The 16810-nt window shown below is 40.7% G+C and overlaps 1 protein-coding gene across 1 annotated transcript in view; it reads left to right on the forward strand.

The window, feature by feature from the left end:
* The first annotated feature begins 111 nt into the window (after positions 1-111).
* Positions 112-16810, forward strand: part of MYO9B (myosin IXB) — a 41426-nt gene continuing 24727 nt past the window's right edge. Inside the window, exons 1-2 of the mRNA XM_031042299.2 lie at positions 112-145; positions 8645-9538. Coding sequence (XP_030898159.2) covers positions 8702-9538 — 837 coding nt within the window. The 5' untranslated portion in view covers positions 112-145; positions 8645-8701. The remainder of the gene's footprint in view (positions 146-8644; positions 9539-16810) is intronic.

Consider the following 16810-nt stretch of genomic DNA (forward strand, 5'->3'; position numbering starts at 1 on the left):
CGGCCCGCCCTGAGCGCGGCGCCTGCGCAGTGTGCACGCAGCGCCGAATGGGCGCCGCCCTGCCTCCCCTTGTACCCGGAAGTGGCTGAGCGGGGCCTGTGGCGGGAGGCGGTGCTGGTCGCCAGCTCTTCACCCACCGGCTGAGGTAAAGGGCGGTGAAGCGCGAGTTTGTGCCCCCATGGGGGCCCTTTCCTTTCTCCTTTCTTTCCTTCTTTCGTGTCCCTCCTTTTCTATGGGTGATGGAGCTCTGTAGCGGTGCCACTTCAGCGGGACCGGGTCTCACCCCGAACCTGGCCGCTGTGGGGTGGGTGGAGGGGAATTGGAGGGTGTCTGGCGGGCGGCACCTGCGGGGTTCTGCCGCTTCCCTCAGGAGCCGAGGGCTGGGAGCTGTGCCCCAGGACGCTGCTTGGGGCCGGGCTGGGGCTGAGGGGGCTCCTCACGACCGGGGGGTGGCTGCTCGGCTGCTCGCTCGTTCTGCATCTGATGTGCTCCAAGAGCTGGACGTGGCTGAGGGGAAGGAGCGCTCCGCGCCGCCCGCCAGTGCCTCCCGGCTCTCGGGCGATGTTAACTTCATCGCCCGTTACTGATCTTAACCCCGCAGCGTTCTGCTGTTTCATGTGATGTCTCTTAAGTGTCGGTATGAGCAGCCTGTGAGCTCTCGTACGAATATCTCGGCATCGTTCAAAAAAAGCTCGCTGCGTTCCTTTGTTTCTTTGTTTTATCTTTGGGTAACTCTCGGCACTATCAGTGTTGCTACTGCATTGAGGGCGTGCTTTATCACGGTGACCATCATTGCCTAACAGATACATGTCTCTAGCTCTGTCCTGGTAGTGCTGCGTCTTCTTGGTAAGTTCGGTTTTGCAATCTCTGAAAAGTAAAACTTGTGCAAGCTGGGAACATCCTCTTGTATCGTGGTTGTAGACTAAAATTAGCAGAGTCCTGTCCTGCTTCATGACTGTTGTGACCACACAGTTGATAACAGGTATGTGTAATCCTAATACAAGATGACTTCCCAGCCTGGTTTTCTATTACTTCATGAGTATTTCGGCGAATTCTTACCAAGCTTTGTTTGTAAGTCCTGTTTGTATAAAGTGAGAAGTACCTTGGATGTAAAGGAGTTCAGTATTCTTTGATTTCACCTTCTAGAAATGGGTGGTAGTGTAGCAAAGGGCTGGAGATGATCTCAGGCTCCTGGCAAATACAATTAGCTTTTCAAAGATGTCATCAGCATCCTCCCACGTTGCGCCTAGAGGTGGATTGGTATCGGTTTGTCTGCAGAGATGTTTGCAAATAAGAGTTTGTCATGGGTAATTAGAAGCTCTCTGATTCCAGGTCTGGTAGCTGGAATGTATGGCTGAAGTACTTGCCCTGAAGTAGCAGAGTGAGGTGATTCTGCGTTCCGGTGTAGTGTACTGGTGTCACACCCCTCAAGTTTTTGTAAGTCTTCGGTGACTTTTAGTCAGTCTTGTCAGAAACAAGTCCACTTGATGTAAGGGAAGCAATATGGGGAACTTCTAATGCACATATATATTCGTATTGGCTTCAAGATTCATTGAGGCTCTTTTCTGAAAACAGTGAGTTTTAATGCTTTGTGTCTTTGAACTAATGATGAGATTTTCTACCTTCTCTGCATTTAAAGTCCAGTAGCATTGTGCTTTCCAGGATGATGCATCTAAGGCTATTTCCTTAACCATTAGTGCTTACTTATTAGCATAAAAGTCAGGAGTTAAATGCAGTAATGTGGCCCAGCTGTTTTTGTAGAACTGTACTTAACTTGGGTTGTTTGCGATTTGTTTGATGGTTGTTTTGGGTTGTTTTTTTTTCCCTGCTTGAGCGTTTGTCTGAACAAAAGCTTTTTCAGTAGCTGAGTATTGTAGTTTCAGCAGTAACAGGACAGCTATCTGTGCAAATGGATAGTCTAATCAGTAGGAAGAAAGGCCATAGGTTTGTGAATTTTGGTGGAACCTAAAATTAATATAGAACTGAATAATTTAGGAAGAGTAAATGAAGCTGATAAAAAGTTGAAATGAGGTTCACTTAGAAGCTAATGCTTTGTACAGACTGAGTTTTCTGACAAATAATGATTCAAACATTAGGCCTCTTGAATAATCCTGTGTATGAATAACTGTTTGACTCATATGTGCATAGTTCAATATTGCTTCAGCTAAATATGGCCTTTCCTTAACTGGATGGTCATATACCATGATTTTTGTATCAGGGGCATTTAAAAAGAAAACATTCCTGAAAGACGCAACAGTATGAGCTATCTCAGCCGTCAAGGAGAAGAGTGAAAAATCATGATGTAAAAGTTTGTGGTTCGGTACTTTTTTTGTGAATCTGAAGGCATTTATTAATTGCGTTTCTGAGAAACAAGACCTATTAGCAAGAAGTAAAGCCTGAAATGCTGATAAGGATTTCAATAGGCGGCTATTTTAATAGATGATCTGCCTTCTGAAAGGGCCGTCCGGGAGTGTCTTTATTTCCGAAAATGAAAGTTCAGAGATTTTGTCTCTAGTGTATCATGTTTTCTTGAGTGGGGCTTGCAGAGTTGCTTTTATCTAGGCTTTATTGTGTTATTTGTATCTGATTACAAAATGAAACTCAATGCAGATCCTAGAAAAATATGTTACTCCTTTAAACACCAGCAAGGCTTAACAATAAAAGTGTGTTTAAAACTGTTTTTGACAAGCACACATTCTGATGAACCCTTTCCCCCCCAGTAACGCACGCAAAAGAGCAACCTAAAGTTTCTGAAGAAAATTTCTTATCAGTGTAAATGCAGCCTTAGACCAGTGAAATTTTTACTTCCTTTGTTGACAGCTGTAATGCTATTAAGGATAAAATTAAGAAAACTACAAAAAATGGTAGTATAGTCTCCAAGGTTCTTCTGGCTTATGTTTTTAGCCTCTAACGCTCTCAGTTGTTTTCCCTTCATTCCTTGTTTTCTCAACAGAGCCACATTTTCATTTCCTCTGAATCATGCTCAAGCGTACATCTGTAAGTCTGATATCATACTTTTTGTAAGGTAATAACATGTTATAGATCTTTAACGTCGCCATAAGCGAGATAAGGTATCCTTGTCTTGAGGTTAAATTGTGCATCTGAGTCATTAAGAGGAAGTAGAGGTCTGTATTTTGGGTGGTTCAAGGGTGTAGATTGGGATTGGGGTCTCAAGGGCCAGAGGGAATAGAGAGAAAGTAAAGAGGAACTGCTTGTAAGGAAGGTAATTTCTTTGCCTTTTTCCTGTGTTATGTTGCATTACATTGCAGTCCAGCTTCTCCTTTGTTAGGAAGTCTGTGGCAGTTATTTCTGTGGTAGGGTTGATTACAAACAGTAGTACAAATGTGTTGTAAATTTTCTCACTCCATTCAGAACCACTCCTTTTAGAGCAGAAAAAGCCAAGAGCTTTTAGTTAAGCCAAGGATCTGAAGTTCAGTCCAACAGAATTTTTTATGACCCAGAAAGTGTTAACTTAAGTGTTAACACCTAAGTGTTAACAGAATGTTAAGCAATTTTGAGGTAGTGTCCACGAATGTCTGGAATACTGGAGAGGAAAGAAAGAACTAATTATGCTCAACAGCAACTGTATGTCCTTGTGACAGGGATAAGAGTTGAGGCCTTTGCGTTCCCTATAATGCAGTTAATTGTGAAAACTTTAGAGTGTCTCTGTAGCCTGTTTTGCTGGAAATTCCTTGCTCTGGATATCAAGGATATTAACAGCTGAATGCTTTTGAAATTACTCTAAGTTTTCAATTTGACAGACACAAGGTCTCTTTTAGGGATGGTCATAGGCAATCCTGGTATTCCAGAAGATTAGAGGTACTAGAAGATTAGATCAGGCACTTGTGATGCGTTTCTGCTTTTGTGTTGAAAATGACTTGAACAATGGGAGAAGCTTGAATCATTCCATTTGAGGAATGCAGCGCTGGAAATGTACATGAAAATATGAAGAACTGGAATATTCTAAAGCTCATCCTCACCAATTTTGCTGTAACAGTAGCTTTCCCTTTTTAGCTTTGCTATGATTCATTGACTAAATATGTGGCTTCAAATTATAGCCTTATTTAAACTAAACAGATACCCTGTGCTGATTGGGGTGAAATTCTGTTCTGGACTTTTACCACATTATTAAGTGCACAATGTTGGCTTTAATGCATATAAAAAATTAATTGGCTTGATAGAGACTTGCAAAAACTTACTTATTTTCTTAAGCAAATGAAAGTATTAATTGATATGTAATATAAAAAGAAATACGTTATTAGACTGTTGCCTTTATAAGCTTATTATGGTGGTGCTATTAACAAATATGCTGTAGATTCTATGAAGGATGGGGTAGGGGAAGCTAACAAAACCCTGAAAAGAGATTTTAGATGGGTTAGAATTGCTTCCCTCTTTCTAGTCCTGTTGGAATTATCCTAGGACAGTCAAATAAAGGTGGCCTCTGTTACCTTGTATTTAAGTTGGCCTAGTGCTATTTCTGATTACTTGTCTTCAATCTCACTTGAAACACAAGTACCTTAAATTGTGTCTGTTACACTGGCACAAAGAAACCACTGTCTCAAGAGTGCAAATCATATATCACTATATCCTTTAACACACTAATCCCCTGCAGCTGTTGCCACTCATGCCCACAGCATTAATACAGTGCAACTTCTTGAATAAAAGGTTAAAAAGCTTTGCATGCCAAACTTTTTTGACTTTGCTTGCCCTCTTTGCATCAAATAGGGCTATGGTGAAAAATGCTTTGCTGTGTTTTGTAGATGCTGATGACTGTCCTTAGTAAATGTCCTTAGTACTGTGAAGATGTATTTCTTGTGATGCAAAAGGCTTGTGAAAAGTAAAACATTTTAAGGAAACCAGGAAGGAGTCTGAATGTGAAGTCTAAAATTAGTTGATGTGCACCTAGTGCCAGCTTCTGCCTCCCACTTAACTAGAGTACTTAATAACTAATGCACAGCTGTGTTTTCCCATGCATTGAAAAGGAGCTTCTTGTAAGAAAGAAACAGAAGCAACTGTGCAGAATTTCTGTCTCCAGTGGTGGTGAAGCTGCTGTTTTCCCAAGTTTGCTGTTTTGCATGCTGACCAGTATGGTTTCATTATTACCTTCTACTCTTATATTTCTCCTTTTTCTTCCGGTGTTCTGTGCACCTGAAGCCTGGCTTCTGCTTCCTTCTTGAGCCAAATTACACTGAATAAATATTTCATCTGCTTAAAAGTTTTCTAAATAATTAGAGATCATAAAATGAGAAGGAATCATTGTAATCATCTGTTCAGACTACTCTTTGACATTAGTAGGAGGGTGGTATCTTATTCTCTTCTCTGATTTACAGGCATGTCTGTAACTCAGGACTGGCTGATTTTTAGCAGTCAGGCCTCAGTGTTAGTGTCATTTCAGGTTTTCCAGTGCACTGGAGCCTTCTGGTGACATTTCTGTCTTGTGTTACCCTGAGTTTGTCTAGTTCTGAATTCCAGCCACTGGCATGTGCTGTAGCTTTGTCCTCCAGACTGGTGATTGTTACCAACTCTAGTTCCCTATGCAAGGACTTAAACTGATAACAGTCTCTCCTGGGTGTTTATCATGGACAAAGCTTCTACAGTATTTTGCAGTAAGGTATTTTCCAGTAGATTTGTTGCTGTTGTTGCCGCTCTTGTCTCAGGTTCTTAATTGAATTTCAGATGTCTTCTAGATGCAGTATTGGTCACATACTTCTGAGGGTAGCAGGCTTGCCTAAAAAAATATTCCTTCAATATTTATCTGGGTAATACATTCACTGTCATGCTTGTGGTGTTATATTAGAATAACCATATTGAAATGATTACTTGCTCTGATTTTTCTCTCATGTTTACTTTGTTGCCAAGAATGCACCTTCACTAGACTCTAATCCTCCTATTGCTTGATGGTACCTTGTCCTTAGTTGAATACTGGGACTCATAGTCAGTATTAAATGATTTGAAGTAGCATGTCTATTTAAGTTGTTGAGTGAAAGCAGTCTTAAAGCTCAGTGGTGTTGAAAACAAGCAAGTAATGTCTGGATTTCATACCTGGTTAAGATGAAGCAGTGTTAATGCTGCTGTGACTGTCAGCAAGTTCTTTCTACTGTAGGCAATAGAGTGATGGATGCCTGCTTGAACTTCCACCAAGTTGTATGGTGACTGCATAATTTACAAATCTGCATGTAGCATAAATACATAAAGGTGATGTCTGCATGTTGCTTTGTCAGAAATCTGACTTCTTCAGGATGAGTGGTCTTGTTCTTTCTAGTTCTTCAGTCACACACACCTGGGCAGACCCTACTAGCTATCACCGTGTTGCTGCTTGCTGTAATTGGCCTGGGTTTTTCAGTGGTAGAGAAGAGGCCATCTGTGTTCTGGTTTCCTCTTTGGAAAGCATGATATGAGAGGCTTGAGCAATGTACCAGATATATTGTGGCAGATGACATGAGATGAGGTTAGGAAATACATGTTGGTGAAGTCAGAGGTCAGCACCTACGTTCAGCTCTTATGTGTGGGCAGAAAGTTGGTGCTGGGTTTCTTAGGGTGCTGTTCTGGCAAAAATGCTCACTGAGGGGACTTCCTCTGTTGTACCAGACTGTGTGGCTGAAACTAATTGCTGGGAGGAAAAAAGGAAGTCTGCACAAGACTGTTTCCCTTAAACTGGCTGGCTAACTTGAGAGGAAAATGGTCACTGTTCTTTTTGTCTGTGCTCCAGATTTATCTTCCCCATGAGCAGCAGTCTCCTGTAGGTCATACTCTATGTTAAGGTGTTTGAGCTTTTAGAGATTAAGAATGCTTTACAGTTGCATGGTTACAATTGCAGAGGTCCTTCAGACTTACCTACTGGTCAGTGATAAGTACAGGAAATGGAGAAGGGACTTTGAGCTCACTGCTCCCTCCTTCTGTATGACCAAGTTCTTGGAGCAAGCTCTCCTTAATGAATGACAAATGAAACGTAACGGGAGGGGGGGGGGGAAACTAATTCTCTGAGGGATCCGGACAGCTTGCCCAGAGATGTGCTGTGGTTTGTCTTGCTGTCTGTGGCTTGCTCAGCCTTCCTTTTGATGAGTAGCCGCTGAAAATGATCCAGCTTGCATAACAATGTCTTCTGTAAGCTCACTATTCAGAGTTCCCTTAAAGAACAGTACTCTGAGGCTTTTCATGAGGCAGGACTATGTCATATGTTTCTGTGCCTTGATTCATTACTTGCAGTGGAAGTGGCTGCTAAATGCTTCCAACTCTACTGATCTTAATTTGAAATGATTGCTCTCTGTGGCCTTATGCAAGTTCCTGTGCTGTTGTTTAGTGGCAAAAAATAACTTCACTGGCATTTCTCTGCCCCTTTTTAGTGTACATTTGGCATGTAAGTGTATAATTAGAACACTTTGTTCTTGAACAAAAATTGAACTGATATTCTGGGTATGAAGTTGTACAGACTGTTAAAGAGGATACTTCATTATCCTCCTTCTTTTATCCCCTGTTGATAAGCTAGTCAACTATTGAACTAAAGCAGTGTAAGCAAGCTTAGCCCTGGTGATCTGTATGTACCAAATTCAGTTGAGGGAAAAATCACCTGCAAAAGCATAGAGTTACAAAGCCAAGAGGCTTTTAGTTTGGCAGAAGGAGGAGGTTGGCTTCTGTGAGGTTAATGATAAATTTCTGGCGTGCATCAAGGATGAAAGGAGGAAAAAAAATCAGAATGAATGATCTTTGGAAACTCGTGCATGAGGTCACTGAAGCCCAGTGAGGAAAGAGTTGTAAGTGAAGGGTGTTATTTGGGATCTTGTTAGTTGAACTGAAAAGTAGTCACAATAGTACCAGTTTTACTTTTGCCTAAAATGGAAGATAAAAAGTGTGTTCAAACCTTTCTGCAGCAAGGATGTGGTTCACTCGAGTGAAGTTAGCACTCTTTTGTCTGAGTAAATGATGCATGTTTAGGAAATCACTATGGTGTGCAGGATCAGGAGATGTTGATGGCAGTGTTTGCATTGGTCAGCTATAGGTAGTTTCCTTATGGTTGAATGGGTAAATCCTGTTCCCAGTCTGTACCTCTTGTGAAATGAGGTCAGTTGGGGGAAATGAAAAACAGTGTGGATCTTGGTGTCAGAACCATCTTCCTCCTTGCATTTATGCAGTATTCATTCTGCCATAGTTCGTGGCTGCTCTGAACTGTCTCTGCTGATTTAAGAAGTGATCAAACCCTGTTGCTACCTCAGGCTGCTTGTGCAGCTTTAAGGGAGTGTTTATGTGGGAGGATAAATAAATGTTTGTGTAGCCATAGAGTGAACCAGGCCAGGGAAATTACCTGGGTTAAAACTAACCTGGGGAAACAAGGAAGTTTGAATTTGGATGCTTACCCAGTTCAGCTTGCTTTGTGGCTGTAAGAATGCTTATGTTACCTTAACTGGGATGAAGGGATTGCCTGGGAATAGCATAGATCCTGTGCAGTTATCAGTCCTATGGGGTAGGCTAAGTAGACTGAAACAATAGCACTGATATGTGTTAATAGTGAATTGATTCTTTAATAACTTGACTATTCTGTAACTTCATTCTCAGCCTCTAGAAAATAACTTAATATCTCTTGTACACATTTTGTTTTAAACTTCTGACTTTGCTCTTTTTTCTCCTTCTCTTATTTCTTCTTTTCTAGACAATGGGCACTGCATATTAAGCAGGGGCAGAAGACCGAAGCCCATCTGGGGACAGAATGAGTTTAAAAGATGCTGACAGTGCAGTTTGCCAGGCAAAGACAGCCTACAATCTTCATATTTACCCCCAACTCTCAACAGAAAGTGCTCCCTGCTGCAAAGTGACAGCAACCAAGGACAGCACATCTTCAGATGTCATCAAGGATGTGATTAATATCTTAAACTTGGATGTCTCAAAACATTATGTGCTTGTAGAGGTGAAAGAATCGGGTGGTGAAGAATGGGTACTTGATATCAATGATTCTCCAGTTCATAGGGTTTTACTTTGGCCTCGTCGCGCTCAGGATGAGCATCCACAAAAGGATGGGTACTACTTTCTTTTGCAAGAGAGGAACACTGATGGGACCATCAAATATGTCCAGATGCAGTTGCTTTCCAAGGAGGCAGATGATCGGCGTTTGGTTGAAAGGGGGTTTCTTCCATGGCATCAGGAGGACTTTGATGACTTGTGCAATCTTCCCAACCTAACAGAGACAACGCTCCTAGAGGATCTCAAGTGCCGCTTTCTAAAACACAAAATTTACACTTACGCAGGAAGTATCCTAATTGCAATTAACCCCTTCAAGTTTCTGCCCATTTATAATCCTAAATATGTCAAGATGTATGATAATCATCAACTTGGGAAGTTGGAGCCTCATATTTTTGCCATTGCTGATGTGGCTTATCACACAATGCTTAAAAAGCATGTTAATCAGTGCATAGTTATATCGGGTGAAAGTGGGTCTGGGAAAACTCAAAGCACAAACTTCTTAATTCACTGCCTCACTGCACTGAGCCAGAAAGGGTACGCAAGTGGTGTGGAGAGAACTATTCTAGGAGCTGGGCCAGTTCTGGAGGTAAACTTCTTCTGCTAAAACTGCCTTCTGCAAAGATTGTTTCTTGAAAACTTCAAATAGCTGCTGTTGGATGTTTGATGGTCACCTAAGGTTTAGACTTTAAATATCACTGGGCTGCACTGGTGTTTGGCTGTGTTGCTCAACTGCTTCTAATTGATTTTCCTTAATTCATCCTTCCGTTCAGTTGACTTCCTGTTGCTTTTAATTTATATTTGACTTAACTTTCCACTACTAAGAGCTGATATTCTGGGACAGAGGTTACCTGTGTTTTCCATCTTAAAGTTTTAATGGCATTTAAATCAAATCATAAGTAAATGTTTTCATAAAATGAACGTTTCCACTTAAACATGAACTGCTTAGTGTAGTTGTGCCTTTATGTGCAAGCATGTCCTGCAGCATTTTTATGAACTCACTTTTTGAGGGAGTTATTTCCTTTCTACAACTGTTTGTTTTCAAGAGAGCAACATTGTTAGTTGGGAAGAAAATGTGAGTTGGTTTTGGCTTGTAATTACTACAGCATTTTCAACAGAAAGCAAAACTAAACATGTGAGAAGGAGGGGGTACAGCTGGTCTTGCATTAGGTTGCAAACTTCGACTGATCTTTCAGAGTTAAGCCTTTCCCTTTTGTGCTCTCATCTGAAAGGAAAAACTCTGGATGCTTGGATGGATGGTTACCCGTAATAAAATCTTCAACAGCAAGGAGCTTGAATGCAGCTGTTGTCACATATTGACTATTTAAATGTATAAATTACAACACTTTTGTTAAAAAAAACCAAACACCTTTTTCTAAGCTTTTAGATAAAATGTGAGAAAGCAATGAAGTTAAACTTTAAAATGCATTACACTTGATTTGAAAGCTTGTCTGTAAAGAATGAGGAATACATGCAAGTTCTTTTTTTGCCTTGATTGGTTGTCATAGGTACTGCTGCTTGAAAGAAGAAGTAAAATCGTTTGAGGTTTGGTTGCTGGAGTTTGAGTTTGCAGTTCTACACAGAAAACAGGAAGGGGTCACTGTGGAAAGCACTGATCAGCTGATCTTTCTGCCTTTGATAAAATTAACTGTTTCACATCCTTGCCCCCGGATGTGTTACAGCTGTGTCAAATCAGGAAGAGACAGAAAATCTTGTGTTGCAGTTTATCCACTGAATGAGAAATGCACGTATCCCCAGATTGAAAATCAAAATTAGTAGCTTGCTGGAGTCACAGCTGGGTGTATGAAGACAAACTGAGAAAGCTGGGGATGCCAGAGAGGGAGTCTTCATCGGGGAGTGTAGTGACAGAACAAGGGGTAATGGGTTTAAACTGAAACAGGGAAGGTTTGGGTTAGATATAAGGAAGTTCTTCCCTCTGAGGGTGCTGAAGTGCTGGAACAGGTTGCCAAAAGAAGTGATAAATGCTCCATACCTGGCAGTGTTCAAGGTCAGGTTGGACAGTCTTGAGTATCATGGTCTAGAGTGAGGTGGCAGGGGGTTTGGAACTGGACGATTTTAAGGTCCTTTCCAACCCAAACCATTCTATGATTCTGTGTTGTGTATGTTTGGGAATGTTCATGAAGAGATACTGGTGATTTTTTACAGTAAGATTGGTTGTCATAGGTACTGCAACTTTTTCAGACTTCCCCTCAGCATTCAGCAATGCATTTCATAAGAAAATAGTCTTGCTAGCTGGAAGTATGATGATTGAAAGCTTAGCTCTCAAACTTGCCAGATGGATTCAGACATGGCTGTTAGAGTACATGTTGTTGAAAATATGAGGCTCTCTTCTGAAATTTGGTAGCGGGAAGAGACTTCCCTGTTCATGTAACCAGTGCGCATCAGGAAGTGATGGAGCATAGAAAAGTGAAATCAAGCGATCCTACTTGGATACAGCGGAGTGATTCAGCTGACAGGGAAGCTTCCATGTTTCCCAGCGTTGATGCTCCTGTGCAATTCCAGTCACTAAGTAGAATTTACAAAGCCAAACGCAAGTCACATCTTGATCTTGGGGAGGGATACGTGGGAAGTATAGTCTGCTTTGTGGAAGTCAAATTGATGACAAACTCTTCTGTTAGATTTTTGTCACTTCTAAATCCAACTGCAGTGACTCATTTGGGTTTTTACTTAAGGGAACTAAAGTGGTACAAGGGAATTTTTCTGAAATGGATGTTTCAGGAGTATTTTTGCATGAAGGATTTTGTAGTGCCTGAGGTGCTGGGGAATGGTATGTTTCATTCCGAAGTTTTGAGACTTTATGAGAGATGAAAGTTTACTCTTGACTGAAGTCTGTTCCCCTGGCTTCTACATCATAAAAGCCAGTTGCAGTTTGTCTCAGAACTTCCCCTTTTTAGTGACTTCTTCTTTTACTTAGGCCTAAGTAAAGTTTATCTACTTATAGGCTGACCTTTTGTAAAAGATCAAGTAGCTAAAGCAAACACTAAGGTGAGCTCTATTAGTGTATTATGGAGGTGGATTTAGAATTTTATCTGCACATACTGAACTTAGAAATTTATTTCTTAAGGAATCCTGTTTCTGAGTTGGCCAACTAATCTGTATTCAAATCTGTAAGTAACTTGAAGAGAAGCCATTGTTAATAGTTTAGCTGGTTGTTCTGTGGACAGCTATGCTTCAGCACAGCCTACAGATGTGGTCTGTTCTGGTTTTCAACTGTTCATGTGACGTACAGTTACTTTGGCTCTGTAGGAATTGCTCTCAGACTTTGGTTGTAATTGTTTCTCCAGGTTGACATAAATCATCTCAAATGAAGAGCAGTTGCTTTAAAATTGGCAGGAAGATAAAGATAGGCTCTGTTTTCAGATACTCCTGACTTTTTCATCCTCTTCTAAATTTAGTGCTTAAAATATAGCTCCCTGACTTGGAGTTTTGCCGTTCAGTTTACTCACAGTTGAAGTCTTAAGAAGGAATTCACATTTGGGAACTAATATTTGGGTCAAATTTGGAATAATGAATCAAACCTTTGTTTTTTGAAGTTCAAATGAGAGAATTGAACCTTTCCATACACACAAGTTTCCAATAAATTTGTATTTTCCTTTCATCAAGGAAAAATGGCTTAAAATGCATGCTTCAAGTGTAGAATGCAGGGTGTGCAGTCTAAGACTGAACTTCTTTTGGAGATTTAAATTAACTGATTAGATTCTTCAAGCCAATTACTTCAGTAAGTGGCTGAAAATGGAGGAAGGGGGTGGGAGCATGTGGCAAGGGACATATAAGAGGGAATTGGAGCTTCCTCTTCTGGCCACAAAGCTCCTATTGGCTTCTGTCTGTTAACTGTAACCCTTAGTATCCTGGGTTTATGACAAAAGTTACTTTCTTAGAGTGCTGGAAGTTCATTTCCCTCTGCTGTGGAAGCTGAGGAGAGGAGGGACAGGTGGAAATACTGGCATTGTCATAACTTTTACATGTAGTATTTTAATAGGCATTCCTTTTTTCACTTTGGGTATGTTCTTAATGATTTCCTAATGGCACTGAACCATTCTTTGGAAAGAATTAAGACTCACATAAAATGGAAAGTCCAACAGGAAGCATTCATTAAGTGTTCTTCTAAAGAAGGCAGTTGTAAATGTGGATGTTGTCAGCATAATCAGGTGGGGACGAGATTTTTCTAGCATTCAGCATAATAAAAAGTTTGTTAAATTGTAGAAAGTAAACCTTTATGCTTTACCTTTCTATGGAAAACAGTAAAGCAATCTGCTGTCAGCAGTGTTTTCTTTATTGCAGCCCCGTTGTGCTTATGGTTTTGGTATAAGATAGATTTAAGCTGAATGGTGCGTCAACTCTGGTTTTCATTTGGATTTACCATAGAAGTCTGCATATATATTTAGTGGGTGTAGTTTGTTCTATTTAAGGGAAAGTAGTTGTTTTGAGGCTATTATCTGCCTGTGTTTGTTTAAAGAATCATAGAGGAGGAATGGAACTTCCTTTTTCCAGTTAGTTGGATGTTACTAAGCTTTTTGGTAGAAATTTGTTGCGCACTTCTCCCTGCTGCACACATCTCTTGGAGGGGGTGGGAGGGTGGGAATCACCTTGTCCTTCATGCAGTTGTATCATGCGGATTGCTCAGACTTCCCCAGAACATCATACAACATGCAGAGCTGCAAAATTACCCTGAACACTGCAGCTTCTGTGTGGATGAGCAGATATTTTGCAGCATGTCTAAGATCACTACTAAACTGAGTTCAACTCTGAAGCAGTCATTTCCTCTTCTATGCTGTGCAATTTGAGTCTTGGATGCCATTTGGGGTGTTGAAAGATTGGGCTATGCAGTGGCTTTTCTGCCATGGATTAGAGTGGTCTACATAGGAACTCTGAGGGCTTTCACATTTTGGCAGTTCTTGTGAATGAATGGAGTTAGATTTTTAGTTGTGTTCCTGAGCTCCATGATAGGAGCATGTGTGTGGTTTAGGGTTTTCTTTTTACAGCAAATAAAAGGAGAATTTGGCATTTTACTGAATACTGTCAAAGCTGTCACTGTTGTAGGAGTTACAAGTAGCAGCCTTCAGTTTATGCCTCTTGCATTCCAAGCTAAGAGGGAAGGGTTGGATGACTTCCTGACTCTCAGAATAGGCTACCCAACTCTTATTCCTGCTGGCCTTGGGCTGCTATTTTTGACTCACTCTCTTTCATGTAAGCCTAGTGTTCTGCAATGGAGAGATTTAGATGTAGCTTCTCATTCTTACCTGTCTTCTCATGGACTCACATGGGAAAATAGTAAACTGGTTTGGTTATAGAAAGTATTCTTTCTCTTTAGGTGAAATTCTCTTGTCCCCTCACATCTTCTGAATTTATTCTGCAAAGGCATATGTGGCTCTGTAAAGGCAAACCAGGGAGATATTCCATTTGAATCTGAGCTATGTATATAGAGTACCGTGCTAGAATTGGCTGTGAAAGATGCTTTCCATGCAGAGCAATAGCTAGGTAAAATGGGAGCTTCATTCTTACCTGTAATCCTTTTATTCTTGTAGGATAAAGCTGTAGTAGGGTGAAGATGTTTAACCACTATCAAACCAAACCATTTAACAGATTAAATTTTGGCACTTCTCCGATTTTAGGCAGGAATGTCCCTACTTATACTGTTAACTTTTCAAAGTATATTGAAGAGTGTGGTAGCAGTGATTAGAGTTTAAAGTTAAATGTTACCCCCCATAAAATTCCCCACCCAAAATGTTAAGCAACTTGGAATGTTCTTTAAAAAGTTGTAGATGTCAAAGGCTCTTATGAGAAAACCATTCAGTACATGAAAACTTTCCTAAAACTGTTAATATTAGATCAGCTTTTAAGAATTTGCTGTATGCTTTGACTAAATACCAGACACATGAGATCATAAGAGCCTTTAGTTTTAAACTGTATTCATTACTTACATGAGTAATCACTAAGAAGAGTTTTTCAGGAAGCCTGGGCTTGGAATTTCTTAACTCTAGGATGGCAAATGTTTGTTATTAAAACCTAATGTGGCAAATTTAGCTATACTGGTTGCTATGTCTAACAAACTGAGAGTTAACTGGTGTCTTCTGTTCAAACAACTTTCTAACAAGAAGCTTTCTCTGGAATCACTTTGCAAGTGCACTGTTCTGCAGCCTGGCAAGTTTCACTACAAGGGGTTTCTTGCCACACTACCTAGGAAGTTGGATGGTGTTCTTCAGAGAGCCACAGCTGGGAGGAGCTGGGTTTTGATTTGCAAAGCAGAATATTTGCTGTGCTGATGTTACTGGACTTCCACTTTTGGTTTGGTAATGGTTGGTAACTGTAAGGAATTGACTTGAGTTTTATGCATACATTAATATGCATATGCATGCAGAATGGGCTCTAAAAACCACATCTGGCTGATAACTTGCTGGATAGTAGCTATAAAAAGATATTGATGACTCTGGTCGATGCTTTGAGAGTGTGATTGGGGATAGATGCTGTTTGCATCATGTCACATGTAGCACGGCCTCTAGGAAGTACAAAGCTGAACTCTGCCTCAGTCATCTATAAGCAGTGCTGGACACAAATTGTCTCTTTAGAAACTCACAGAATTTCCTGAAGTTACAGCAGAAAACCACCTTGTGGGTTTTCACCCTGCACAGGAAGAGCTCCTTTAGCTCTTTCCTTTAGGTCAGAAATAGCAGTTGTCTGAAGAATTCTGGCCGTTCTCCCAGTTCATACGAAGTTTCTCACGTTCTCTGAACACTGGGCAGCCTCCAGTAGAAATCTACTTGTAATAGAGCTCTGAGAACCTGTTTTAGTAATAGTGATCCAGGATCACACTGCAGCCCTTCAGGTAGTTTGGAAAAAGACCCACAAACCAAAATGCCCCCCCAAAAAGGAGAGAGTTCCAATAAACAGACGTTTGACTGTCATGAAAACAGTACTCCCCAGGATATACACCGTAATGGGGCATTTCTGTGTGGAAGAGTTCAGTTCAATGTTGTGTACAGTATTTATGTCCATCATTCTCCGGATGTGTGTGTGGAGGAAGAGGTTGGCATTTTTGTGAAATCATTCCATGAATGTTCTATATTAGTGGTGGCGGATTTCCTAATGGAGGCCTTCATCGCTTGGAGCTTGAAGAGGAAATATCTGCAGCAGGAATTGCTGGTGATAGTCTGCACTGAGCAGTGTAGTTTTCCAGACAATTGTATTTTACACAGGCTTTCTTCTCAATATGCTGGATTGCCTCCTGCATGTTAGAAGGATCACAGGTTTCTCTGAAGCTAAGAATGCATAGTTAAGAGTTGATAAAGTTAAAGACATTCCCAATAACTAATTCTACTGGACTTTTGGATGTAGTAAATTATCCTTATAGTTCTTAAGTGCAGTTCCTGCAAAGGATATTTTATGTCATGGGTACTAGCAACTATCAGAGGGCTCATGATGCAGGCAGAAGTATTAAAGATGCACAATTAGGATCTGTGCCATCCCTGGTTTTTCCCCTTTCCTAATGCCTCATAATGAAACTCCATTTTTCAGTAGCGTGTAGCGGAGTTAACTGGCCAGTGAGTGACATAGTTCTGTTAACCAAAGGCTTTCTGTCTGTCTTCTTCCTGTTTCTGTGAATACACAACTTTGAAAATCCATTGGACTTTAGCAATGAGATCTTCATGTTCCCTTCTCACTTAAAGAAAAACTGTGTTCATTGTCAGTTTTTTTGGGTGGAAGCAATACATTAGGGAGTAGGATGTAGTTTGTGGACTGGGAGAGGCAATTTCATTGTAATTGTGCTGTCATCTCCCTACTGAATAGCCTCTCTAAGGTTATAATTGTTAGTATTGAAGGTGATTTACACACTCCAGCTGTG

This window comes from Melopsittacus undulatus, chromosome 19 (assembly GCF_012275295.1).
Source record: "Melopsittacus undulatus isolate bMelUnd1 chromosome 19, bMelUnd1.mat.Z, whole genome shotgun sequence".
Taxonomy (NCBI): domain Eukaryota; kingdom Metazoa; phylum Chordata; class Aves; order Psittaciformes; family Psittaculidae; genus Melopsittacus; species Melopsittacus undulatus.